The 27,408-nt window shown below is 36.9% G+C and overlaps 1 protein-coding gene and 1 long non-coding RNA gene across 2 annotated transcripts in view; both read left to right on the top strand.

The window, feature by feature from the left end:
* Positions 1 to 442: 442 nt before the first annotated feature.
* ZNF622 (zinc finger protein 622) overlaps positions 443 to 27,408 on the top strand; it is a 30,897-nt gene continuing 3,931 nt past the window's right edge. The window contains exons 1-5 of the mRNA XM_003340596.4: positions 443 to 1,211; positions 2,652 to 2,891; positions 3,150 to 3,312; positions 6,798 to 6,910; positions 17,886 to 18,029. Coding sequence (XP_003340644.1) covers positions 596 to 1,211; positions 2,652 to 2,891; positions 3,150 to 3,312; positions 6,798 to 6,910; positions 17,886 to 18,029 — 1,276 coding nt within the window. The 5' untranslated portion in view covers positions 443 to 595. The remainder of the gene's footprint in view (positions 1,212 to 2,651; positions 2,892 to 3,149; positions 3,313 to 6,797; positions 6,911 to 17,885; positions 18,030 to 27,408) is intronic.
* On the top strand, positions 19,259 to 24,508 carry LOC130458468 (uncharacterized). Its single transcript, XR_008917787.1, has 2 exons — positions 19,259 to 19,371; positions 23,757 to 24,508. It is a non-coding gene; the product is annotated as an uncharacterized LOC130458468 (long non-coding RNA).

The raw sequence follows: 27,408 nt of genomic DNA on the forward strand, positions 1-27,408 counted from the left end.
ACTTGAAAAAATAAATTAACGACATAAGCCTGACAGTGCTATCAAAGCCTGCAGTGCTCGCAGAATCACTTCTGAAGCATTTCTGGAATCTAAGGACAACAGCTGGACGCTAGGCTTGGGCTCCAAGAAGATTGAGCCAAATTACGCCTTTGAGGGTGCAAACACACGCGGACCTGGACCTGGAAGCAGCTCGATACTTCCGTCATTTCCTTCCGCGATGACGCCACATAAGTCACCCTGACCCAGGATAGGCTAAGGTTATGGGAGGAGAAAGGAGAAGGGGAAGGACGTAGGTGAATTCCAGCCAAGCAGAAGAAGCCGCCCTGGGCTTCCGGGGCACAGGTCAGGAGACCGAGAGGTTGCTGCTGACTGACACAGAATTCACCCAATCCGCTACACTCGAGGTAGGCTACTTCCGTCACGAGGCAAGACTTCCTGTCTCTAGTCCCAGAACTTCTGGCGGAAGGCGGAAGTCTCCGTCTCTGGCCCGTGGCGAGCTCGGCTGGCCGGCTCTCCGGGCCCTGCGAGGTGGGGTGAGTGGCCGAGCTAGACGGGGCGGCACCGCAGCGCTAGAGCCTTTCGAGCTGGCTTTGCGATGGCGTCGTATACGTGCATCACCTGCCGGGTGGCGTTCAAGGACGCGGACATCCAGCGCGCCCATTACAAAAGCGACTGGCACCGCTACAACCTGAAGCGGAAGGTCGCCGACATGGCCCCGGTGACGGCGGAGAACTTTCAGGAACGGGTCCTGGCTCAGCGGGCCGTGGCCGAGGAAGAGAGCAAAGGCACTGCCACCTACTGCACCGTCTGCAGCAAGAAATTCGCCACCTTTAATGCCTACGAGAACCACCTCAAGTCCCGCAGGCACCTCGAACTCGAAAAGAAGGCGGTGCAAGCCGTCAGCAGGAAAGTCGAAATGTTAAATGAGAAGAACTTGGAGAAGGGGCTGGCCCCCGACGGCCTGGACAAGGATGCCATGAATTCGGCCATCCAGCAGGCCATCAAAGCGCAGCCGTCCATGTCCCCGCGAAAAGTAGCCCCGGCTCCCGGAGTGGCCAGGAGCCGGGTGGCAGCTACAGGGGGACCTCAGACCTTGGACAGAGACCCCGCTGAGAAAGCACCCCGACTACAGTGGTTTGAACAACAGAAAAAGAAGTTAGCCAAGCAGCAGGGAGAGAGTGAGGAGGAAGATGAGGACATGGAAGGGGATGGTAAAGAACTTTATAAAAAGACTTAGAAGATTCCTTTCCCTTGGGTTTATATTTGCAGAATTCGAAGTTTTGTAATGGTAGTAATATTTCTATTGGTGGGTTTAGCGGGCCAAAAAACCTTCACCAAAGAGTACTTTGCCTAGAGTACCTAAACATGTTTTTTTTTTTAAAAAAAACATATAACTATATAATTGGCTTTTTTGTGATTTTATTGTAATTTGTATAATGCATGTAGGGGCATTATTATGACGGTGCAGATAGGCTTCACCAGATTTGCTAGAATGTGGTACAAGACCCAAAATAGATTAAGAACCCTTCTGATTGAGATTGCTTAAGTATGGTGAAGTAGAGCTTGCATGGCCTCTCAACCTTTGAATGTCAGATTTGGAGATTTATTATTCTGGTCTTTGTACGTTCATGATACTGCTGCTGCTATACAGTAAGACCTGTGCTTTGAGTAATATCCCCCCTCCCCCCTCCCTCCCCGCCCCATTGTAAGTTTGATCCGATCCCGGGCTAGTTTGTCTTCGACATGTACCCGGAAATAATGCTTCTTCTCCCCCCCCCCCCCCAGTTATTGAGTTTAGGTATTCACAGTTCTTCCTGCAAAGGTCTAAATGAGGTTTGATCCTTCTGTAATCTCACTAATTTTATAAGCTCATATTCTTGTATGGGGTAGAAAGAAGGATGAATTATAAAGTTTGTAATACATCGATGGTTGAAATGATGTGAAGTGTCATACAAATGAAGGTTACTATTACTATTTTTCATGGGTTTACATTTGTATAGTGCTAAACTTATATAGTTTTGAGGATTTAAGAACTATTTTCTCATAGTCTTAACATTTTCTTTGTTAAAATAGAGAACGGCACATTGCTTCTCAAATTTAGATGAACTTAAATATTTGTTAATGGCCTGCTTTTGCTAAGTGCTCAAGCTATGCAGAGAAATTAGTCTGAATTAATTAATCAAAAATGAATTAATAATTACCTTAAATATAGATGATATAGATAACTTATCTGTGATATCCCAAGTTATTTCTAAATCATACAACTAGTAAATGGGGAGATAACTGCCTTTATAAAGGGTTGTATTTAATCTCAGCGAATGTATCCTTTGTAAATGCTCAATTATTTGAGTGTACAGAAAAGATTTGTGCTTTCATTTGTGTGGGGAAAGGAACACTCTATTATACTAGATAAGTCTTGGAGAGTTACCTGAGATGTGTGATTTTGCTTAAAGCTACTCAGATATTAAATGTCACGGGTGAGTATTTGAACACAGGTCTACCTGACTCCCAAGTCTTAACAGTCTATTCATTGTCATGGTGCCTGGAAAATATGCATCGTATTAAATTGTTTTTGTGAATAGTAGAGATAATAGTTATGATTTTCATTACTGCATTTCTAAAATTACCTTTATTTTTATTCTGACTTGAAGATTGGGAAGATATTGATTCAGATGAAGAGATGGATTCTGAAGGTGCTGAGGAGCAAGATGAGGTTGATGAAGTTAAGGAAAACCCACCTCCTGGGGCCATTCCTGTAACAGACTGCTTGTTTTGTTCTCATCACTCGAGCTCACTCATGAAGAATGTGGCTCACATGACAAAGTTTCATAGCTTTTTTATCCCTGATATAGAATACCTTTCTGATCTTAGGGGACTGATTAAATATTTGGGTAAGTCCATTTTTCCTTGAATAAGAAAACATCTTGGGTGGGAATGGATGGTAGGGAAGTGAAATGTTCTATTTTCATGTGTATAAGACTTGTTTTTTTAGATAGATTTTTATTCTCTTATCATCAAGCTTTTAATAGCTAGTGTTCATGAATACCACAAACATGATTGTTATCTTTTGAGGTTTGCAGTTAAATATCAAAACTTTTCCCCCATAGGATCCTTTTTACTTTTTCTTCCAAACTTCTTTTCATTTTCAGGGGAGAAAGTTGGTGTAGGGAAGATTTGTTTGTGGTGCAATGAGAAAGGAAAATCCTTCTATTCTACTGAAGCAGTGCAAGCTCACATGAATGACAAAAGTCACTGCAAACTCTTCACAGAGGGAGATGCTGCTCTGGAATTTGCAGACTTCTATGATTTTAGGTAGGAAGATCCTTCCCTGGCATTACATGCTCTTCTGTGAGATTGCCAGACTTTAACCAGATTAAACTTTTTTTTTTTTATTTTAGCATCTCAGGTGGGCTGGTCACTGTACTTTATCTGAGGGATATACAAAGGAAAATAAAACATGTTTTATGCCCCCAAGAATCTTAACTTTGTCAGAATAATGAAATATGTACACACAAATACGTAAAAAATTATAACCTCTGTGCATCTAGCATTTTAAAGTTTATAAGGCAATTTTCATACATTTTCTCATTTGGCCTTTGTAACAACTCAGTGAAGTGGTTGATACAGTTATTATTCTGATTTTACAAATAAAGAAACTGATGCTAGTCACTTTCCTGTGGTTAGACAAGACCCAATTATCAGAGTCAGAATTTGAACCCAGGTTTTCCTGATTCTAAGCCCAGCTCTTAAAATCACAGAATTTGAGAATTGAAAGGGATGCCGTGACCAATCTATAGTCCAGCCCATGTATGAAAGGAATCCCAATTAAAGCATACTCAACAAATGATTATTTAGTCTCTGCCTGAAAGAACTTCAGTTATGGGAAATCTGTTACTTTCAGTTTGGAGTATTTCTAATTGTGAGAAAGTCTTTCCTACTATGAAGCCTGAATGTGCATTTTTTTTGTAACGTCTTTACAGCAAAATATCTTAGAAACATACTTCAGCTGGGAAAATTAGATTGTACTTTATGAAGGAAACGATTTCAACTGGATTAAAAGATGAGGTGATTGTGTATTGCAGATGGAGGAAACCCTATGAGCAAAGATATGGAAGTGGGAAAACACAGAGTATTTAGAAATGTAAAGATAACTTGGCTGGATGATAGGGTTCATAGGAAATAAGAATAGAAAAGTATAGGAGTCTATATAGAGAGCCTTAAATTCTAGGCTGAATTTCTACTTTTTATTCACTTGATTATGGGGAGCTATTAAAAATCAGAGCAAGGAATAATAGAACTCAGAACTACTTTTGGAAGATTTACCTGGTCAGTACTGTGTAGAATAACTCATTGGGGTCTGTGGGAGGGGAGAGGGTTTTGAGGTAGGAAAATCTATCTAGTGATGTTTACAGTAGCCAGGCTAAGTAATTTGTTTCTATGCTAAGTTAGTAGCCTTAGAAACAGGAAGCCTTGAGGACAGGAATTGTTTTTTTGTCATTGAATCTTCAGGACATTGCATGTAATGAGAGCAAGTAAATACATTAGAAGGTGCTAGAAGAGGAATGACAAGGGATAAGTAGGAGGCTTAGGTCTTAGCTTATTAGGAATGATATTTGGGTGATGGAGTGAAGCAGCATGTAAGAATAGATCCATAGAATGAAAGAGGAAGAAAGAAGACCAAATGCAAATGAGGAGAGATTATGATAAGTAGGTTAGGAGAAAACTGGTAAAGGTAACTGGTAAAATTTCCTTAAGTATACTGTCAAAAATGTTGTGAGTTGAGTTCTTAAACTTTGTGAAGTTTATCTAGACTTTTCCAGCTATAAAATATTTAATGTGTTATGCCAGTTTTAAAGATTTAGAACATAAAGCTAGTTAAAAATTACCTATGCTTTTTGTTTTTATATCACAGTCAGTTCCTTTCAACCCATTGAACCTCCCCCCCCCCAATGGAAAATAAGTAAGCAAACTAAAAAGGCAGGGCAACTTCATCAAACAACTTTTGCACATTCCACACCCAAACTACCTCTTTTTTAACTAGAGGAAAGAAGAAAGTTTATCATTTGTTCTTTCAGGTGAAGATTAGACATTATAATCAGAGGAAAGCTTTCTTTTATTACTGTTTCTATTTTTATTGTTTCTGTTGTTTCAGTGTAGTCATTGTGTACATATCTATTATTCTAGTTCTATCTCAGTTTATGTTTATATATATATCTTAACTGTGTTTCTCTGAATTTCTAGTATATGGTCTCTTGTGGCACAATTTTAATACATTATATAATATTTAAACACCACAGTTTTGTTCAGCCATTTTCCATTTGATAGACTTTGTTTTAGTTTAATTTTGTTTTTTGCTACTACAACCAAGGTAATTGCTTTTAAAAAAGATGAGATAGTCATAAAAAACTTAAATTGTAAAAATTAATTGAATAAAGGAGGTCACTTGTTTGGTCAGAGATGTTCCGTATCTCTCACTAGAATCTTGAAAAAAAGGATATATATGTTACAATGGAAGCAGGTACTGCCCCAGGATCAGAGGAATTGAGTTCAGATTCCCACTCTAATGCTCACTATACATCTGGTCCTGGATAAATCACTTAACTTCCTTAGATGCAATTTTCTCATCTAAAAAACAAGGAATTTTGACACATTGGCTTTGGAAGTTTCATCCAGCTCCAGGTCTGTGATCCTTTCAATCTCTGAACAAAAATTTAAAATTTCTTGTTAGCTCTTTCCTTTACACTCTTTTGGCTATACAGTGAATTAGGGAATCTGGCTTTGGTGGTAAATGGTATTATTGAGCTAGATTGGCTGTATAAACTACAGTTTGGCTACCCCTGGAAGATTGAGAACATTTATTGTTTTTCTAAATAGCATATGTTTAACATTTTGTTGTTGATTCAGTTTCAGTAAACTATAAGCTCTTGCGGTGTGAAGGACAGACAGGTTATAAGTTTTTTGATGACTTCATCATTACTAACCTAATACTAACATGATTAAAACAAATTATTTCCTAGATTTGAATCTGGCATATGCTATCAGAGCCAATAAAACTAAAATAGTTTAAAAAACCAAGACTCTCAAGTTCTCATGAAAGTTAGTGGCAATCTGGGGTGTGATTTTTTTTTAATCATTTTTCTTATCCTCCCCATTCCCAACCTCTTGCCCTCCCCCCTTTTGCTCCAAGTTTCTTTTCTCAAATATACCCACAGACTTGGTGCTAACCATGGAATCATAGATTTGTCATTGAGAGATATTCATTCTAACACCTTTATTTTTCAGATAAAGAACTAGGTCCTGGGAGTTTTAAGTTATTTGCCTAACATCACATAGCCATAGAGATAGAGTTTGAACCCAAGTCCTCTAACTTCTTAGGTGGGATTTATTCTGTCTACCAAAGTGTTACTGTAATCCTAATGAAGATTAAAATAGAGACTAGACTTATGAATTAATTTATATAGAGAACTACCAGTTCAGGAAATGCCTTCTCTGCAAAAAGTTGTAGAGAGTTGCTGAGAGAGTATAACGACTTATCATGTGACTCAGTATGTCAGAGACAGGACTTGAACTCAGATAAGAGGTCATCTTCCTTTCCATTTTACCACACTGCTTTTCATATTAGCAGTTCCCTTTTCCCTGTACCCTTGTGCTCCCTTCAAAAAAGGCCAGTTTTCCCCAGCCTCATATGCCTCCCCCCAAAAAAAAATTTGGAAAATTGTGTACTATGACAGATAATAGATTAATTATAATCTCTAATTTTGAAATTTTCCTAAAATATGTTTTTTAATCTCTTGTAGGAGTAGCTACCCAGATCACAAGGAAAGTGAGGACACTGAAGTGTCTGAGGAGTTACCTTTAGAAAAAAATTTAGAATATGATGATGAAACCATGGAACTGATTCTCCCTTCAGGTAAGTGCTTATTTCAGAAACATCTTGATGTGAAATTGGATGATCTAACAATATATAAGTAGATTTTCTTTCCTATTCAGGAAAAAAAGAAAAACATGATTGTAAATATCACATATTTTATTACCCATTTATTGACTTCCAAATCTTATAACTCGCTTTCCCATATTTTGAAAGAAAAAGTTTACTTTTTTTCATTTCTTTCTGTTTCATGATGTTGATCCTTCAATTAATGTTTGTTCTCTTTGTTCTTCGTTTTCTGCTTTGTCCTTTCTTTTGATTTTCTTTTTTTTCACAGTCTTCCTTTGTTTCTAGAACTGATTATTATATATAACTTCCCTTCCCTTACTCTCTAGTCCAATGTAACCAACTTTCCTGCTGGTTCTCATACTACACTCCTTTCCCCTGTCTCCATGTCTTTGCACTGATCATTCCCATAACTAGAATGCCCTCTCATTTCACCTCTGCTACTTAGAATTCTTTTTTTCTCCCTCAAAATCCAGTGTAAGTGCCTTTTTTTACATGAAGCTTTTCCCAGTTCCTTGCTACTAGTGCCCCTCTCATTACAATTCATTTTTATTTGGTTTTTCTATTTTCTGCTCCAGTATAATATAGATTCCTTGAGGGTAGGCATTTTTTTTCTTTGTAACCCTGGTACCTGGCATAGTAGACTGGATTGAACAACATAGATGTATGCACATACATGTATACATGTGTGTCTGGGTTTTTTCCTTTTTTTTTTCTTTTTGTGCTTTTTAAATTCAGAGAAGAGGCATGCGCTATTATTTCTTTCAGCTCCTAGAATAGTGTTCTGAACATAGTATGCTCTTAATAAATGTTTATTGAATGGAACTGAAAGTTCTACATTCTTAAATTTTGACATGTACAATATTTTATTGGTTATTATGTTTAAGACAGATGCAAAACCATTTAGACTTGGTTTTTTAAAAATTATTATTATTTTAATGGCTCTGAAGGGTTAAATTTTGGGGGTAGGAGTTTGAACAAAAACCAGTGCACAGTTTATTAAATGCAAAACACTTACTTTATTGTTAGGAAATATGGATAGGAAATAGGAAGGAGGAAAGTGAAAGTAATCGTACAATAGCTTGTAAGGCAGTATCTTCTGCTAGACAAAGCCCTCGCCTAATCTCCTTTTCTCTATCTGATAATATAACCACTATCTATCCTACCTTATCTACCAAGTTAATCGGTAATCAATAAGGCTATTATGGCCTGAAATCCATTTCTCTGACTCCAACAGTCCCTGAGAGAGCAAGGGACACACACTCCATTCCCCAGGGGACCCAGAGACAAAAGCTCTTCCCAACAGTCTGTAACTTACAAACCCCACTCAGCCACACCCTTCCGGCACCAACTGCCAAGTGGCACAGCAAGGGGTCTCTTACTAGGAAAAAAAAAACTTTGTTACTCCTTTTCCTCTTAAATCTAAAAAGTAGAAATTAATAAAAACTATCTTAACATAGCTATATTCTTTGAAAAATGGCTTCCATTTTCTTCTTTTCTTTTTCTTTCTTATTAAATCTGTTATATTTTAAATCATTCTCTGTACAAAGTAAGAAAACTGACCCACACTAGAAATACATAAGTATACTAAATGCTCTGGGCTGCATTAGAGTGTTACTGCTGATACATTTTTGGGAGTGTATATTTCTTTTCTTTCCTGGAGATATATCTGCTTTGTAAATATTTTTACTATTTCTAGGAAAAATTGCGTCTTAAAATGCCTTTGAAAGATGATTTTAGGTCAAGCCCTCTCTCCTAGAAATAGAGGATTATTCTGTTGGTATATAAAAAATATGTTTCTGCTCTTTCTCTCTTTAGGGAGAAAATCAGAACATAATTATGTGATTAGCTTATCTGCTATTAGTGTGTGAGGAGTATGAGATTTATGTTGAGCAGAACTTAAAATAGGAAAATTGTTTCAAGTTCTATTAGAGACAGATCTTAAATTAACTTAGACAATGAAAAACCCATTTAAAAAAACAAATTTGTCCCATTAAATTTTCCCTACAGGTTTTTTGGGCACCTTTTTCTATACTTAATACCTGTACTCGTTTGATACCTTATAACTGTAAAGATTAAAATTTAGGGGAGACGGGGACATTGAGGCATCTGAGGCAGGTAGAAATTAGTTTCTCTCTGCAAGGAGTATTATATTTTTTAGAGGTTTATTGAAGATTAAAGATTAAAGAAAATACAGGATAAGAAACACGTGTCCAGGTCATAGAGTGGCCTAGACACAACCTCACCTACATTATGAAAAAAAGCCACACCTGTCCCAAAACGGAAGTCCAAGAGCCAAGAGAGAGCTCAAAAGCCTTTGAATCAGTTTAAATACCTTCTCGATCTCGGCCCAGGTGAGATTACAAGGCATTCTGGGGAAGTGGAGCAAAGGCTTGTGGGGATTGTAGTCCTGTATTCAAGTCTATTTTTTTACATAAGACATATTACCAAATTATATAATAAAATATAAGGCATTATGGTGTAGTAAAGAGTCTAGAGTTGGAAAGGAATTGGGGTCTGTTTTAGAAATAAGCTCTGCTATTGCCAATTGTGTAACTAGAGATGAACCACTGCCCATGATTTTATGAAGTTAAAAAAAGCATTTTAACATTTTAGAATGAAAATTATGGACTGTACTAGTAAGGTATAGTACATGTGGTTTCTAAAAAATTGATATTGAATCTTAGCCTTCAAGCTGAAAAGAAGTTTCTGAACTTTTTAGTCCAAACTTATTTTACAGATGAGATAGTTTGAGGCCCAGAGAAGTTCAGACACTTGCCCAAAGTCACACAGCAGAATGAAGAGTTTTGACCTACCTTTAATTCCAGTACCAATACCTTTAATCATATGATCCTCCATCTCATTAAATGAACAGGTTTCTCTTCTACACAATTTTCTGAAGTATATTTATAAATAAAAACAGATCAGTGAGTTGCTTGTCTTCTGCTAAGAATCATGATCACTTTGTACCTGTAATAGGTTTATCATATGACAAAAGATCAGTCACAGGCCATTCAGAGCCACCTTAATAAAAAAATGGTTGTTTCATATTGGTTGTAAGAGAATATTATTTCTATTATCTAATTTCACATTTTTTGATGAGGTTCATATAGAGATGCTATCTCATATTAAGGTTCTATATACTGTGGTGCAGTAGATAAGATGGCTACTTTTTGTAATCAGTTCATAGTTTTGGGATATAAGCTCATCTTCTGTAGGCTCCCTGAAATCATTTTCAAATTCACTCAAGGAGCAAACATATTGCCAAGGTTGTAGCACAAGAGCTCGTTCTTTTCACACATGGTTTTGACTTTTTCTTTCAGGTCTATTTTGAAAGCTTTTTATTTCATGTAACTTGTGGATTATGAGTTCAGCATGGTTACACCTATGAGAAAGGTGGTTCTTCAATACTTAGGGATTGTAAGGGGAAATTTTAGATTTGTGACTTAATCTAAATTTAGTTGGTTGCCAGGGAAAATTCCAAATAAAATACTCAAGTCAGTTTGTAAATTTTATGGTGGTTTAATTAATATAGAGGGAAGGAATTAAGAAGAAGAGATAGGGAGAGAATATAGGATTTCTTTGGCCTAGCCTGTCCCAGAGGGAATTCAAAGACCTCCGCCACGAGGTGTTCTCAGAAGAATAGAGGTTTCCTAAGAAGATAGTGTTTTGGAAGGTAAAGGAGAAAGGAATCAGCCTAAACTCTGAGAGAGCTCAAGGAAGATGCCTCCCCTGGACTAGGTTACTAAGCTTCTCCCAGTAGTGTATCAAGGACTCTCACTGTCAAACCCGGGCAATAGCTGCCGCCACGCCAAGATGCCAAGACGCTCAGCACACTGCTGCCAGAGCCACCTCTCTGTGAAAAGAGCCTGGAGAGAGGAAGTGATGCCAAATATATAGACCATTTTTTACATAACTTTCCTGCGTCTCACATGTACCAATGGTAGCTTAAGCTTGACTTAGGACAGCCCAGGGGTCTGTCAGTTGTTTCTGATTTGTCAATTACTAGCACATGTCTGTCAAAGGCCATCTTTCTCAATACTTAATACTTAAGTAGGGGTGTAGACATTCCTGTTTTGTTAGACTAAGAAGGGTGGAGTAAATCTAAAATTCACAGGATCAAACTTATGTCTTACTGGAAATGAAGGAATGAAAGAAAAAAGTATTTTTCTAACTGATTATTTTGTGTAAAATACCGTGCTAAGCTCTGATGATACAAGACAGTCACTATTTTAAAAGAACACATGCTCTTCTCTTTTTTACATCTAAAGTATTTTCTTTTCCTCCTTTCTTCCTCCCCATTTGAAGAAAGAAAAACAACCTTGTACCAAATATGTATAATCTAACAAGACAAATTCCTGTATTGGCCACGTCCAAAGATTATTTCTCAGTCTGTACTGAGTCCCATCAGTTCTCTTTCTGGAGGGAGGTAGCCTGATTCATCATCCTTTTGGAGTGGTCAGCAGTTGAACTGATCAGAGCTCCCAAGACTTTTAAAGAGTTTTGTACTTTTAATGTTCTTGTAAACATTTTTGTCTTGATTCTGGATTAAATCATACAAGTTTCCAAAATGTCTCTGAAATCATCTTTGCTATTTCTTATAATACAATAATATTCCATTACTTTCATATATCGTAATTTGTTCAGCCATTTTCCAACATTTGGCTCTCCTTTAGTTTCTGGTTTTTGCTTCCACATTAAATTACCATAAATATATAGAGAGGTTTTTTTTTTATGTCATTTTGGCATACGCCTGGTAAAAGTATTGCTGTTCAGTAACTTTTGGGGCATAATTCCAAATTACTTTATTACTATATATTATATAGTTTATATTATATTATTATATATTGTATATATGTTATTACTTTATTACTATATATATGTATATATGTGTGTGTGTGCTTCAGTTTTGTGAATTTTAGATTTTCTCCACCCTGATTAAATCTTTAAAATCCTAACAAATAGGAATGTCTACAACCCCTACTTAAGGATTAAGTGTTGAGGACGATGGCCTATGACAGACATGTGCTAGGAAGTGACAAATAAGAAACAACTGACAGAACCCCTGGGCTGTCCTAGGTCAAGCTTAAGCTACCATTGGTACATGTGAGACGCAGGAAGTGATGTAAAAAAGTATATTCACGTCACTTCCTCTTGCTGTTCTCTCTTTGGCGGTGGAGGGGTTGGGCTCGGGGTCTCTTTCTCTTGGAGACTTTGGGCTTGACTAGTGGTGTGGCTCGTGGTAGCGTTTTGGCATGTTGGCGTGCTCTGTCTCGGAGTTTAGGTTGATTCCTTGTCATTTTACTTTTTTTTTTAACAACTGTCGATATGATCAATATATGAAGAGTTGCTTTAATTTTCATTTTTCTAAGTGTTTTGAAGCATTTTGGGATTTCTTCCCTTGAGAACTGCCAGTTTTTACCTCTTTGCCCATTTATCATTTAGGGAGTGGCTTTTGAGAGAATTACATAAGTTCCTTTTAGATCTTGGAAGTAAAACCTTTATGGGAACTTGCAAAGATTTAAAGAACTTGCCTTCTAACAGAAACCATAACTGCAAGTCAGATGGAAAGGTCCTTAAGGTACAGTGCCAAAGTAAATTGTAATGCATCTTCTTTAATGTCATTTTAGCTGATAAAGTCATTATTTCTGATTTGATTCTACTATTCTCCTTAGTAGTGCCAAGGATTTTAATGAGAACTTCCTTTGCTGTGACTTCAGTGACTCGCGTATCATGAATTGAAGTATTAACCAGCAGAGGGCGACAGTTCCAATTATATTTTGAGGACAATGCAGTTTTGTTGGTGTTATGTTCCAGTAAACATTTTGAGCAGTTGTATTTGTAGTATGGGGATTTGTTGTCCATTAGCTTATAAAGGATATTAAGCTTTTAGCATATAATACTAACCACCTGGTTCTGACTAGCTAGTTTGTAGATGGCAAAATTTTTGCAGTTTTCATTGATCAATAAATTTAGGCTTCCTAAAACTCACTTTTCAATAATTTGTGGTAGAAATGACTTAATCCTGAATCATAAATCTTCATTATTCAACTTCTTTATCAACTTATTCTTCATTGAGTTTGTGGTAATGTCAATTGTGGAGTGCTTTTAGTTTCCACTCTTGGAACTCGGGCATTCCATAGGCAAAATAGACAAATAGACAAAATAGACAAATCTATTGAATACACAGTAGGGCTCCTGAATTCATAGGGGATGTGCTGTAAAACCGATTACTGAAACCATAAATATAAACAAATACCTATAATTGAGGGGATATCACACATTTTTTTAAATATATTTCCCTATATATAGGAAAGTGATAATAGGAAACACTGATAGAAAATCAAAATGACAGTTAATCATGAAGTTCTAGTAAATATAGATGTGCCTTCTCCCTGTTCCTGCCCCTTAACTCAGCATTCAGAGTGTTCCCCCTCCCCCATCACTAAAAATTGGAAAAGGAGGGAAAGGGAGAGTGAAGCAGAGGCAACCCCCTTTTCTAGGACCTCAGTACATGAAATGGGAGGATGCTTCCCTGACCCTTGTGGTTAACTATGGATAATTGGAAATGGTGTAGATATATACATTTGGTCAAGTTTTATTATCTTTTGGCTCATTTCATGAATACTCAATAGTCATCCACTTTAGCAGTCACTACATGGAAGGGCTTTTAATTCCACTTTAAGACTTTTAACATTTCATAAATTCCACTTGAAAGTAAGACACTTTAGATTATATCTGGCTATCCATTGGTATCATATACTTAGTGTAATCCTTCATTGTTACTTGGGGAAGTATTGTATATTTTTTTCCAAATTGTTTTTAAACATTGTTGCTATTTAAAACTCAATTCAGAAATTTACAGTGAGAATCATTGACAGTCTGAGATTCTATCAATAGTCTGCTGGCAAGGCTGAAGTACTGTGGTTTTATCAAATATCTTGCCTTCACTATCTAAGCATAAAATTTTAAAAACTGACATCAAACACATGAAACATGCAGATGGCTTTTATATTCCAGTGGTTTTTCACCTTGTATTATTGCTTTGCTTTTTTATAGAATTCATTTATTCAACCAATCACCTGAATAGTGATTGGATGTATAAGTGGATCTGAATGTGGGCCATTTGGTTGCTCTGCTCTGACCTAAGATGACACAAATGAAATTGATCTTTAATGTGTGTGTACTCAGTATTATGATGGCCCTATTTGATTGAATTAACTTGTTTTTGAGTATATTCAGACTATCAGACTTTACAAAGTGGAGGTTGAAATGGGAAAGGGTTATGTGGTGACATTAATGGGTTTGCTGATTTGGGTAGTCTAGGAGTATCTGATAACATTTCAGGAAGCTTAGCTGCAAGTTTTGAAAATCAGCAGTAGGTCTATTATATAATTATGTTACTGGCATAAAATATTCAGCAGATGGCACTGTGACTCTTTACTTTGAAAGGTTGGTCTATAAAATTCTCTCTTGAATCTAAAGTTTTGTGGGTTTTTCGTTTTTGCATTAATCATCCTCTTCAAGGCAAGTTGATGCAGAATATATACTGTGATGAGTTATAATTATTGACTAGGTAGGTGGATTTGCTAATAGATATGAAATATCAGTATTTTTGTTTTATTAACATCATAATATAAAAATATTCACATTCATTCAGCAAACAGCAGTGATGCCCTGAGGGAGATATGAAAATAAGTAAGAGATGGTCTAATCCTTGGCTACAAGGGGCCTCTAGTTTAGTATGGGAGATAAAAGATTCAGAAACGGATTACCATTAGAATTAGATATTTCCTTTTGGAAGTAGTTGCTAGAGATCAAAGATTGTCCACAAACTCTTTGTCAAGGATGTATTGTGTGTGAGTATGCATTATATATATGTACATATACTTTGAGTGACACTGGCCATTTTATGAATTAAGTGGATTACTATTCTCTAAAATATAAGGAAATAGATGATTTTAAAAAGATATGGAAATAGACTGAGAATGAAGTCAGCAAAACTAGAAAAACAATTTACACAGTAATCAACATAAAAATGAACAACTTTGAAGACTTGAATGAAATGAGCAGAACCTAGAGAAAAATTTCCACAAGAAATCCCCCTGGCCCCCAGTGGGATGGGAGAAAAAGAAAATAGATTTCTGTAATTTTTTTTAATAGGAGTGCTAAATATGTGAAATGTTGCATGCACATTCAGATGAGGTTAGTCTATTATTAGTTTTCCCTAACTGTATTACTTTGTTACATGAGACCTTTCTCAAAGTGGAAGTAATGTTTGTAATGGAAAAATAAACCACATCAATAATAGTTTTTTTTTTGAGATGCAGATATGAGCAAGGAGGATTTGTTCCAGTAATGGGGAGCCATTTGCTTTTTGCACATTATACCTTGAATAGTTGGGTATTACGTCTTTAGAGAACTCAGCTGACTAGTGTGATAAAGGATGAAAAGGTTTGTAATTTGCAAAACTGCAAAAAACACCCCAAATCCTACCCTAACACTAGCAATAGTATAGGACTGAATAATTATTAAATCTTCCTGTTCCATTTCCTTTTTGCTAGTCAGATTAAAATTTTCTACATAGTAAGAGTTGCAAGCAGGAATTTTAAAGCATTGCTGCAGAATGATGAAAGCCTTTTAATGGAAATTTTAACAATTTTTAAAAAATATTTTAAAATTATTTTTAAATACCAAGTTAGAATATCAATTGGAATAGAAATAGTGATTCGTTGTACTAATGATTCACTATATAATGATCTGGGTATAATCACCTGAGCAAACTCAGAATATTCTGACAAAATATAGGAAATAGAAAAACCACAGTATGCAGCACTGGGATTTCCTGCTAGTCTTCATCCTTGTTTTCATATCAGTCAATTATATTTTATAATCATATAGCTTTACTGTTTTTTCCTCTGGCTGTATCTCAGTGATTTCTTATTGACATCAAAAGTCTGTTTAGTGTTAGGGTTATAAGTTCAGTGTTGGGTTTTTTTTTTTTTAAGTATCTTAGTTTAGTTCTTAATTAAGCATCTTTCTTAAAGCTCTATATTGTGAGCTCAGAGTGCCAGTCTTATGAATATTACTATCAAAAATTTGTATTAAACACTATGCCACACATAAAATAACCCCTGCCTTCAAGGAATTTATATTCAATTCCAACTACAAGAATATGATCATAGAAATAATCAATATATATTTATCTATATTTCTGTGATAAGCAACTTATTTTTCCTAGTTACTCCCCCTCACCTCAATCTACCTCCCACTGTACATTTTAAATTGATATAGCAGGTGCTTTATTATGTTTTCATTTAACTGATTTTAAATTGTTTCAACAAGATTTTTTCAATAGATATACACATTTTAGATTCTCAGAAGACTTAAGTACATTTTGAGAGCAACTAGTATAAATACTGTCCTTATTCCTTAGAGTTCTCTTTTATAATTTGTAGGGCTTCTTGTTGAGTTTATTGTTGTTGTAGTCCTTTTAATTATATTCAACTCTTTGTGGCAAAGATGAGAGTGCTTTGTCAATTCTTTTTCTGGCTCATTTTACAGATGAAGAAATTGTGGCAAACGGGGTTAAGTGACTTGCCCAGAGTCACAGTTATTAAATGTCCACGACTGAATTTGAACTCGGGTCTTTTTGACTCCCAAGTCTGGCACTCTATCTGCTGCACCACCTAGCTGCCCCTTTGCTGGGTTTCGTGTTCTAAATTGCTACCTTTAGACTAATGATGAGTGCCTATATATATTTAGAACTTTTCTTGATTTGCATATCTAGAGCTAAGAAGAGCCTATGAGGAAACTTAGGCCTAGCCTAGGCTGGTAAATGACTTGCTCAAAGTCAGAGTGAAAGAAAGTTTCATATGAGGGGGGTTTGAGCCCAGGCATTACAGCTTCAATAAGTAGGTAATTCTTCCCAACCCCACCTCACCTCATCACCTTATCACACTTCCCTTATGATTGTCAGTTTATTATATGACTTCTTCATGTGATCAAATAAGTTCAGACTAGATCAGTCTTGAAAAATCAGTTTTTGGAAATATGATTTGTTCACAGTTTGAATAGATTTGTTTTGTAAGGATAATGTATAGTGAAAATAAGAATTTTATACTATTTGGTTATCTTCTTTTATTCTATTTCAGTGCTGGTTTCCATTATTTAGAAAGGAATAGAGAAAATGAAAGGGAAAAAGCAGAGGAGCTGATTTTCCATTTTTGACATTGACTGACCTTAGTAACTGAATAGTTTGTTTCTTTTTCATCTTTAAAATAGGGTAGGAGGGGGCAGCTGGGTAGCTCAGTGGATTAAGAGCCAGTCCTAGAGACGGGAGGTCCTAGGTTCAAATCTGGCCTCAGCCACTTCCTAGCTGTGTGACCCTGGGCAAGTCACTTAACCTGGATTGTGTAGCCCTTACCACTCTTCTGCCTTGAAACAAATACACAGTATTGACTCCAAGACGGAAGGTAAGGGTTTTAAAAAATAAAAAAATAAAAATAAAATAGGGTAGGAGTCTAACTGCCCCCTTCTCATTTCTTTGAGATTTCATTAAGTATAATTAATTAGTGGCTATGGGAATTTTGTAGACTAGGTAGAGTATGCAGAACCAGCTGCTGTTTTTCTCATTTATTCAGTGGCTTCTGATAGGTGTGGGGTATATATATGTATATGTATATGTATATGTATATGTATGTATATATATGTGTGTATATATATGTATATATATTTATCCTTATTTACAAAAACATTATTTTCTGAGATCCTGCTTTAATTTCGCATATTTTGTCTTGTTCAGCAAGTAGAACTCTATCACACTGCCACCCATATAGTTTCAAAGCCTAGCTTAGCTAGGCTTTGCTCCATAGTTCTACACTTGATTGTTCCAAGAGATTATTTTGGTGTCCCAGTTCTATGATTATAAAATATTCTTCTTAACCAACAGGTGCCCGAGTTGGTCATCGCTCCCTGATGAGGTACTACAAACAACGCTTTGGTTTGTCAAGAGCTGTTACTACTGCCAAAAATCAGAAGGCTGTGGGCAGGGTGCTTCAGCAATACAGAGCCCTGGGATGGACTGGGAGCACAGGTATGTGGTATATTGAAAACTGAAAACCCTGGAAAGGCCTTTTTATTTCTGGGAAGAGTCTTTTAATGTTATGATAGTAGAATTTCCCTAGAGAAAAACTTATCCTCTCAGCATCAAAGCATCCATTTTAGGCCACATATATTAGTCTGAACAAAGAATGCTTTCTTTTGGAGTAAAATTCTCAGACCTGTCCGGAAGGATTAAGGACAGGAAGAAGGCTTGGCTCCAGCCTATTATAGTGGTTTTTTTGGTATCTGACATAGTAATAAATTCTCTTCTATGTATAACCAAAAGCTTAATATATTTCAATGCAATATTCTGTAATGGAGGGGGGATCATACTCCTTAGATGGAGAAGTGAGAGTTGAAGGCAGAGAGGAAAGGGTTGATGAAAATGGCTTCCCTCCCTGAGTCCCTGAATTACATGAGGGAGACAAAATGGAGATCTCACCTCAGTGAAGACTTGCCCCTTGATGATGATGCCAGCCCTTGAGGGCCGGTGGGGAAGTCTTTTCTACAAGGAGAGAGGTATGAGGGTCCTCAATCCGAATATGTGCTGCTTTGGGCCGTTCACAAGCCTCCCCCTCATGTCTTCTTGAAAACTAGCAACAAGATGGAGTTGGCCAATGGGCTTACTCTCTAGATATAAACAAACGAGATTGAAATCGATATCTGACTGCTTGTTTGATTTAATTGTTGATTGGGGCAAAGGGTTGAGGTTAGAGGGGTTCTGGTTGCCCTAAATCTCTTTCTAAGTAAAATTAATTACTGAAGTACAAGGTTTTCTCGTACCCAGGGGAGGTAGAAAAGGGGAGAGCACTGCACTGCTCACTGATTTGAGTCCAGTATCTCAATAGTTCATGAAATGAAAGTCTTTGAAGAAATTAGGTTTCTTGACAGGAACCAGCGATGTTTAAACAGGAACCCTTGATACTAGGATTTCTGTCTGTGACAGAAATCTCCACAGGTGTCTTGAATGGCCCCGAGAAACAGCTCCTCCTTCCACTCCTTTCTGTGTCTCCACCCTCAAGACTCCCTCCTCAGGAAAATTTCCCAGAAGTCCTTGTCCTGTTCCCAACTGTCCTTGCCTCATGCAACTGTCGATCCTCAGCATTCCAATCACCTCCAACTGCTCTCTTTCTTACTCTCAATCATTACATACTATTTTGTATTCTGTAGAGACTGTTAGTTGCCCTACATATACTTCCTTTGCATAGAGAGAAATGGTTCTAGACAGACAACTGTGCCTTTAACCACTAGCTAGCTGTCTCCTAAGTCTTGGTTTGCAAGTATTTGCAAGTATTCCTAAATATTGATTGCAAGGAGATTGCAAGGAGACCAAGGTTAGAAACTGGACTTCTTTTTGAAACACATCAGGGGTTGAAGAAACAACTTAAAAACACTGTATTTGAGTGGGTATAACTATCTAAATGAGTAGCATTGCCTTTATATCCTTATTACTGAAGACAAGGGTTAGGATAGAGATATCTTTATTCAGCACAGTGGAGGTAAAATTAGTTTTGTTTATGGATGAATCTCACTTGTAGAGGTCCCCTGCTCTTATTTCCTGGCAGTAACAAACTGAATAACAGCTTTTGAATTTTAAAACCCTGGTCCTTGTCCTCAGGGTAGAGATGCTTTAATTCAGAAAGTCTGGTAGAAGGGCCTCCAACCTGCTTTCCATCTGTGAAGTTGATTCAGGTTGAAACAGTAGTTTTGGCAGCCAAGCTTTTTAATTTCTTTAGATAGAAAAATAACTGTGGGAAAGAAAATGAGATAGGAGGTCACAGGACCTGGGTTAAGTTCCATCTTTTCTGTTTACTAGCTATGCAATTGTGCCTAAATCACTAAAACTCTTTTAACCTTAAATTTCTTCATTTGTAAAAATGAGAATAATTATCGCACCAGTTCACTAGGATTATGAAGATCTGTGATGTACATATAAAAATTGATAGAACTAATCACAGGGAAGACTGGAGTAGAATGGGGGGTAGTCGAAGGCTGAAAAAATTGGAATAAGCAGTCAAAAATAGTCCCCACAAGAGACAGTAAGATAGAAGGGGAGAGGGAGTGTGAAAGTAAGGAGAGAATGTGAAGAATTTTGGTTTTGGTTATTAAAAGTAGTTTTAAGACCCCAAAATGTTAGAAACACCAAGAAACCCCCCCAAAATAATGGAATAGATGTTCCACCATGCTTTAGAAGATCAAAATAAGGTGGGAGGGAGAGAGATTTGCTAAAGAAATAACAAAGGACATTTAGAGTTCTTTTAAAAGATTTGGATAGCTGAGAACAAATAGAAAATCTCTGAAATAGTGGACTTTGGAAAATGGTCTCAGTGAAACCTCAGAATAAAACAAAAAGGCAGTAAGATTGAAGGAACTCTTTAGATATCTAGAAAACCAAAGCAACTTACTTTGACAGAATTATGTCTTCTATGAAAACATGAAATTAATAGCCTAAATACCATAATATATAAGAAACCCTAAAGTACAAATTAATAGCATTGCTAAAAGAAAGTAACCCTAGGCGTAATCTACCAAGAATGATTATAGCCAAACTCTAGAATTTTAACAAAACACTAATCTTGCAGGTACCCAAGAAGAGGCCCTTTATATGCCAGGCTAAATCCTCTAACTTGATTCCTTGTTTCTGAGTAATGGGGGGGAAAAAAAGGTCTGGCATGTGATCATCCAAAATATAAATGAAATTGGCTTGTGCAATGTAATAGAACAAATTTTGTAAAACAACTTTAGTAAAACATCAGTGGGGGGGGAGGGGAAATGAGTTTTCACAGCAAAGGGAAAATATATTCATCATCCCTGCTAAATAAACTAGAGATAGGGCATCTTGCAAGTAATTAATTAGTCAAAAAGAAAGTTTTAAAAAGTTAAACAAGGACATTTAGCATGAAAAGGCCAAGTAGTTAAATCAATGTTTGTACTGATTTATATTGACGGATAGAACAACATGAGTATTTATGAGGGAAACTCACAATAGGACCTTGGACAAAAGTATACTAGAATTGGAGTTAGAGGAAAGAATAAAAGTATTACTTCTTGGAATGAAGGCCATTCACAGTAAGAGTTGGGTAGGGAGGATTTGGGGCTTCCAGAATAATACTCATCTGTACAAAGGAGGAGAGGGTGGGTTTCCTTTTAGAAGTCTGAATTTGATTGAAGATCTTTAAGAGGACATTTTGTGCCATATCCTAAAAGGGAAATGCCCCTAGACCTATGTTGGCAAATGTATGGCACATGTGCTGGAGGGGAGTTGCTTTCCTCACGCTCTGCCCAGCAGCCCAATTCGAGTACACTTCCCTCTGCTGTCTGGGGTAATGTGGGGGGCTCATAGGCAATTTGAAGGTGCAGTTTGGGCACGAGATCTCTAAAAGGTTTGACAACACTGTCCTAGAGATTGAAAAGAGTTAGAAAAAGGAAAGGGTGAGGACCTGGGAGAGTTTCAGTTTGAGAACTGGGGGAATGAGATCCAGAGAGGTACGTTCCCTGCCTCTAGGAGATATGCAGCAAAATTCACCCTTAGTATCTGGATTCTGGATCCAAAAATTCTGTTATTGTGCTACCTCCTTATCCCTGGGAGTGAGATCTTAATGTCTCAGACCAAAGGAGAATGTCACTGTTGGAAGGGTAGGTTTTAATAATCCAATATCACACACTTATCTAGGCTGAATAAATAAGAAGGCCAGATTGGTCAATTTATGGTTGGATTGAATATTTAATTGGTTGCCAGGGATTTAATTTCTAAATCCCAAAAATGAATTACTAAAGTAAAATGGAATTTATGGTAGTTTATTTTTAACAATAAAGGGAAGATATTAAGGAAGAGAGGAGAGAAAAGAGGGGAAGAGAGGGGGAGAGGGAGAAAGGGAGAAGGACGAGATGAGGGGGCTTTACACTCACCAATCCCATCCCCCAAACCCAGCAATTATACAGTTATTTCATCCTGCAGACTAGAACATCTGAGTAAAAATCTTGCCTCAGATACTTACTAGCTGTAAGTAGCAGAGCAAGTCACCTAACATTTCTCAAACTCAGTTTCTTCATCTGTAAAATGATAAGACCATCAGTCTTTCAGAGTTGTCAGCAAGATAATTGAAGGGAAATAAATTGTAATGGGCTTTGCAAATCTGAAATCACTATATAAATGCTCACTATCATAATATTTTTAACCCTTCTCTTGCCCAGGTTCAGAAATTATATCTATCACTTCTGCTTGAAAACCATTCACTCACAGTATCCAATCCAAGAAATATTCTTTCCTATTCCTTTCCCCTTCTAGGATTGATTAATTTGATTTTGCATATAAATGTCATTTTCTCAATGATTTAAACAAGGAAAGAGTTCTTGGAGTGGAGCCTGCTGGAGTTGAGGCTGATAAAAGAATCTGCTGATTGAATTGCCAAAAGGTACAGGATAATCCAAAAGCAGGTCTGATGTTAAGAACAAGCAGTCAGATGCCCCAGGGAAAAAGCTAATTCTCCTCAGGTCCAACCAGAGGAGAAAGCCACAGCCCCAGGCTTAACTGTCTCTCCAACAAGCAGCTGCTCTAACCCAGAATCCCAGAACTCTGCACTTTACTGTCAAGTTGGCCTCTGCTCTCTGCACACACATTCCTTTATCTATAACAAAGATAACTGCATAGGCACTTCCTCAATCTACTTCCTAGGGAATAGCAATAAGAAGTGCATTCAGGGTTTCTACACTGGAAGGAAATAACCCATGAGAGGAAACTTTGATCCTGTTGGTAAAGGCAAAACAGGATCCCAATTGCTGGTGTTAAAGGTGGAAAATTTAATAGTTTGGATAGAAAACAGATTTTAAAATTATAACCTTCCTTGAATATGAATGGCATAGACTTGTCCATGAAATGGCAGGATGGATCAGAGTATAGAACACAAGAATTTTCTTTAAACGAGAAATCAATCTTAAAATATAACAGCACATAGAGAATTAAAATGAGAAACTAGGATAAAACGTAGGCTTCTTTTTTGGAATTTCTTAAATGGTCATTCATGGTTTCAGATAAGGCAGTATAAAAATGGAAAAATAGGTACTGCCAAAGGAAGCTATAGTATGCTTGAAGGCCCTTTGCTAAATACATGTCTAGGTAGCTAGGTGATAAAGTGGAAAGAACTCTGAGTCAGTTCAAATTTGGCCTCATAGACTTTATAGCAGTGTAACTGTGGTTAAGTCACTTAACCTCCTCTTGCCTCAGGTTCCTCATCTGCAAAATGTAGATGTAGTACTTGCTTTCCACATCTTTGTTGTGAGGATCAAATGGATGTAATAATTGTGAAGAGCTTAGTACAGTGCCTGGGCACAGAGTAAGTGCTATATAAATACTTATTCCCTTAGCTCCAAAATATATGTTCATCACGTGGTTTTAACATTTGAGAACCTGAAGGGCAGAGAGAACTAAAATACGTGAAGATAGTAACGTAAATCAAAACTAGATGAATGGAAGCCACATACACTCTTCTTAAAATTCTGAAAAAGAAGCCTCTTTTTTTACAGTGTTCTCTTAGTTAGGGGCATCAGCTCTTTGGGGTATGAGGTGCCCAGGAATGTGCATTGAGCGAGAGGATGAAAAGATGTCATGTCCCACCTTCTTCCACTTGTGTTTATCTCTAGCACAACCACAACTCTATGTGTGATTGCCAATACCCTTCCTTTCTCTAGTCTTAAAATAAAACTGTACAACTTCTCTCAGGATTGTTATACTGTAACCTAACAAGGACAACTACTGCTACAGCAGCTGTGCAGGCCAAATCCCCACCTCTTGTCTGCAACAAATACCTAGAAGAGGGTCAGTAAAAGCCTTGGTCACTCCCTTTCATTTTTGGTGTAATAGTTGCAGAACATAAGCAGATGTGAATGAACTGTAATTTGCCTCCCACACATGTTACATTATCTTTCCTTCTTTCTCAAACCCATTACTGTTATAAACTTCCTTTTTTCTAGGCACTATCATCCTTTGAACTAGATACCCAGGTTCAAAACCTTATTATCATTCTCAACCACTTTTTTGTAACCCATATATGGTCAGTTGCCAAGCAATTGTCTCTGCCACAGTGTCTGTGTCTGCCATGACTATCTGTCTCGTGGATCTCCTTTCCACTTCATATATCCTCTAACCTAATCCAAGGTTGGCAGCTAGGTGGTACACTGGATATAGTTGCAGGATTTAGAGTCAGGAAGATCTGAGTTCACAGCATGCCTCAAAACATTTAGTAGGAAGAGGCAGCGGGGTGGCTCAGTGGATTGAGAGTCAGGCCTAGAGACAGGAGGTCCTAGGTTCAAATCTGGCCTCAGATACTTCCCAGCTGTGTGACCCTGGGCAAGTCACTTAACACGCCCCCTCCCCCACCCCATTGCCTAGCCCTAACCACTCTTCTGCCTTCACAGTATTGACTCTGAGACAGAAGGTATGGGTTTAATTTAAAAATAAAAACAAAAACAAAACATTTACTAGGAAAGTGACCTTGGACAAGTAGTAGCTCAGTTTTCTCATATGTAAAATAGGAATTTAAAAAAAAACTTAACAAAAAACACCTTATCTCATAACTTTGCTGTGAGAGTCAAATGAGTTAACATAAGTATAGGACTCTGCAAACATTGTTTCCCTACCTCAAATCTATTCCAGTCTTTCTTCCATAAAATTCCCAAACTAATTTTGTTAATGCACAGATCTGACCATGTTTCTTCTCTACCAATTAAACTCCAGAACTTCCCTATTGATTCTTGTGACCAAATATTTCATCTTTGTCTTAAATGTCTATATTTGTCTTAGAATGTACATAATTATTAATACAAGAACATATGTATATAATTTATAAATAAATTACATGAATTGGAGATATATGCCCAAAAAAATTCTTTACCGATGGGGTGTGTGCACATCTCAAAAAATTTTGGGACTTCTTTTCTATCATATGAGCTAAATGTGATGTTGATTTCCAAACCAGAGGCTAAAGCAAGGAAAGAGAACTAAAGACTAATATTACTAAATTTACAGTTGATACAAAAAAAATTTAGATTCTGACAGACTTCAGCAATATACCTTTAAAATTATTCCTTGTGACCCCGTTGGACTTGGATACCAAGGGATACATGGATAATTCAACATTAGAAAAACAAATACTTAGCATAATTTTATAAATAAAACACTGTAACCCACATGGTTATAATCAATAGGTGCACAAGCAGCATTCAACAAAATAAGATTTTTTTTTTTAAGTAAAAAAAGCTAAAATGAATAATGGTCTTTTCATAAACAAGATTTTAAAAAGCATATGCCTGAAACCATAGCTAGGATTATATGAAAGAAAAAATGAAAGCTTTTCTAAAAAAGTTCATTGGTGAAGTAAAATGTGCCCTTCTTTTTACTATTTTTATTGATTTATTATTGATTACTGTATAATCAATTATTATTACTAATAATAACTAGCATTTACATAACACTGTGCTAAAGCACATTATAATTATCTCTTGATCTTCATTAGGGAGGGAGGTGCTGTTATTACCATGTTCAGATGAGGAAACTGAGGTAGAAAGAATTAAGAATGTTGCCAAAAGTAAGCTTCTGCGGCTAGATTTTTAACTCAGATCTTCCTGACTCCAGGTCCAATTCTGTTTCTACTCTACTACATAACTGCCCCATTATTATTATTTAGCATAATACTCAAAATGCTAATGATAGCAGAAAGACAAAGAAAAGAAATTAAGGGAATAGGAATAAGTAGAAAAGAGATAAGAATATGATAGTTTAGTTTGAAGATAATAGAGATAATTTTGGAAGTAGAATTTACAAGACTTTTCAACTAACTTATTGGATAGAATGTTTGAGAGTGAAGATTTCAGAATGACTCTGAGATGGCAAAGTTAAGTGATTATAATGTTATGTGAGTTAAATGTAGGAGTTTTAACAAAGTGAGGAGAGCAGTTTTCATAACTTTAATTTAGAAAGAAGTACAGTGGAAAGATAGAAAAGAGAAAAAGAGATTAATTTTATATCCTATAAATCTACCTAAATTAAGTCTCACTAATAAATAATTCCCAATAACTACCTAAAATTTTCCAATACTACTTTTTTTTAAACCCTCACCTTTTGCCTTAGAACCTGGTTCTAAGGCAGAAGAGTGGCAAGGGCTAGGCAGTGGGAGTTAAGTGACTTGCCCAGGGTCACACAACTGGGAAGTGTCTTGAGGTCAGATTTGAACCCAGGACCTCCTGTCTCTGGGCCTGGCTCTCAATCCACTGAGCCACCCAGCTCCCCCTCTCTCCACCCCCACCCCTCCACTACTTCTTACTGTCTTCTCAGGACAAGTTCTTCTGCCTGGCACACCAGCCTAATTCTGTAAAATATTAATTAACTAACTAACTCCCTAAAACAATAGGTGGCCAGTTGTCACCAGCCAACTGCCAGCAGCCCCTTGCCTTAGAGCCAGACTTCTTGCTCTCTAGAGATCCTAGAGGCAAAAATCCTCTTCCCTCAGTGGCTGCTTCCTTTATCTCCTCACTGACCTACCCCCATTTTACCACTTTCCTGCCAGAAAGCAATTCCTCCTTCCTCTCCTCAGTGTCCTGGTCTTCTTGGTAATGGAATCTTCAGCTCTGGCTCTCTGTTCACTGAATCTGTCAGTTCTCTGATCCACTGAGAAACCCTGCTCTCTCCCCTCTTAAATTAGAGGGTGTACAAGGGAGAGATTAAGAAAATCCCTTTAACAAGGTTGATAGTATCCTCAGCAGAAATAGGAAAGTTAAGAAGGGAGAAACTGGTTGTATAGGGAAATTAATGAATTTTATTTTCAGCATATTGAATTGGAAGTTCCTAAGGACATCTATTGGAAATGTCCAGTAGGCACTTGGTGATTTCGTTCTTGGAATGAAAGTGCAGAATTGATAGTTGAATCTGTGGGAGATGATATCACAAATGAATGAATGAAATGTGTGAAAAAGCATTTAAGTGTTTATTACATGCCAAGCACTGATGTAATCTTTAGGAATACAAATAAAAACATAAGACAGCCACTGATGTGAAGGACCTCGTGGCACATAGATGAAGGTTCCATCAGGGAGATTGGAAAGACCTGGTGGTCCTAAGAGTACTAGCAGGTTAGATGATGTCTAGGGGAAACAGGCTACTGAGAAAAGATTATTTGTCTGGAACTACAGGAATGATTGTAAAGTAGAGGGAGGGTATAGTGACAGGACAAATTATGAGGTACCGTGGGCCTGAAAGTATAGTGTGGTAGGGTAGATGAAAATGCCTGTGATGATCTTTCATATAGAATTATAGTTCTTTTTGGCATATTTTGCTACAAATAAGACCTTTTCCTCTATTGAGGACTTCCTTGAAATAT

The sequence above is a fragment of the Monodelphis domestica genome, chromosome 3 (genome assembly GCF_027887165.1).
Source record: "Monodelphis domestica isolate mMonDom1 chromosome 3, mMonDom1.pri, whole genome shotgun sequence".
Taxonomy (NCBI): Eukaryota; Metazoa; Chordata; class Mammalia; order Didelphimorphia; family Didelphidae; genus Monodelphis; species Monodelphis domestica.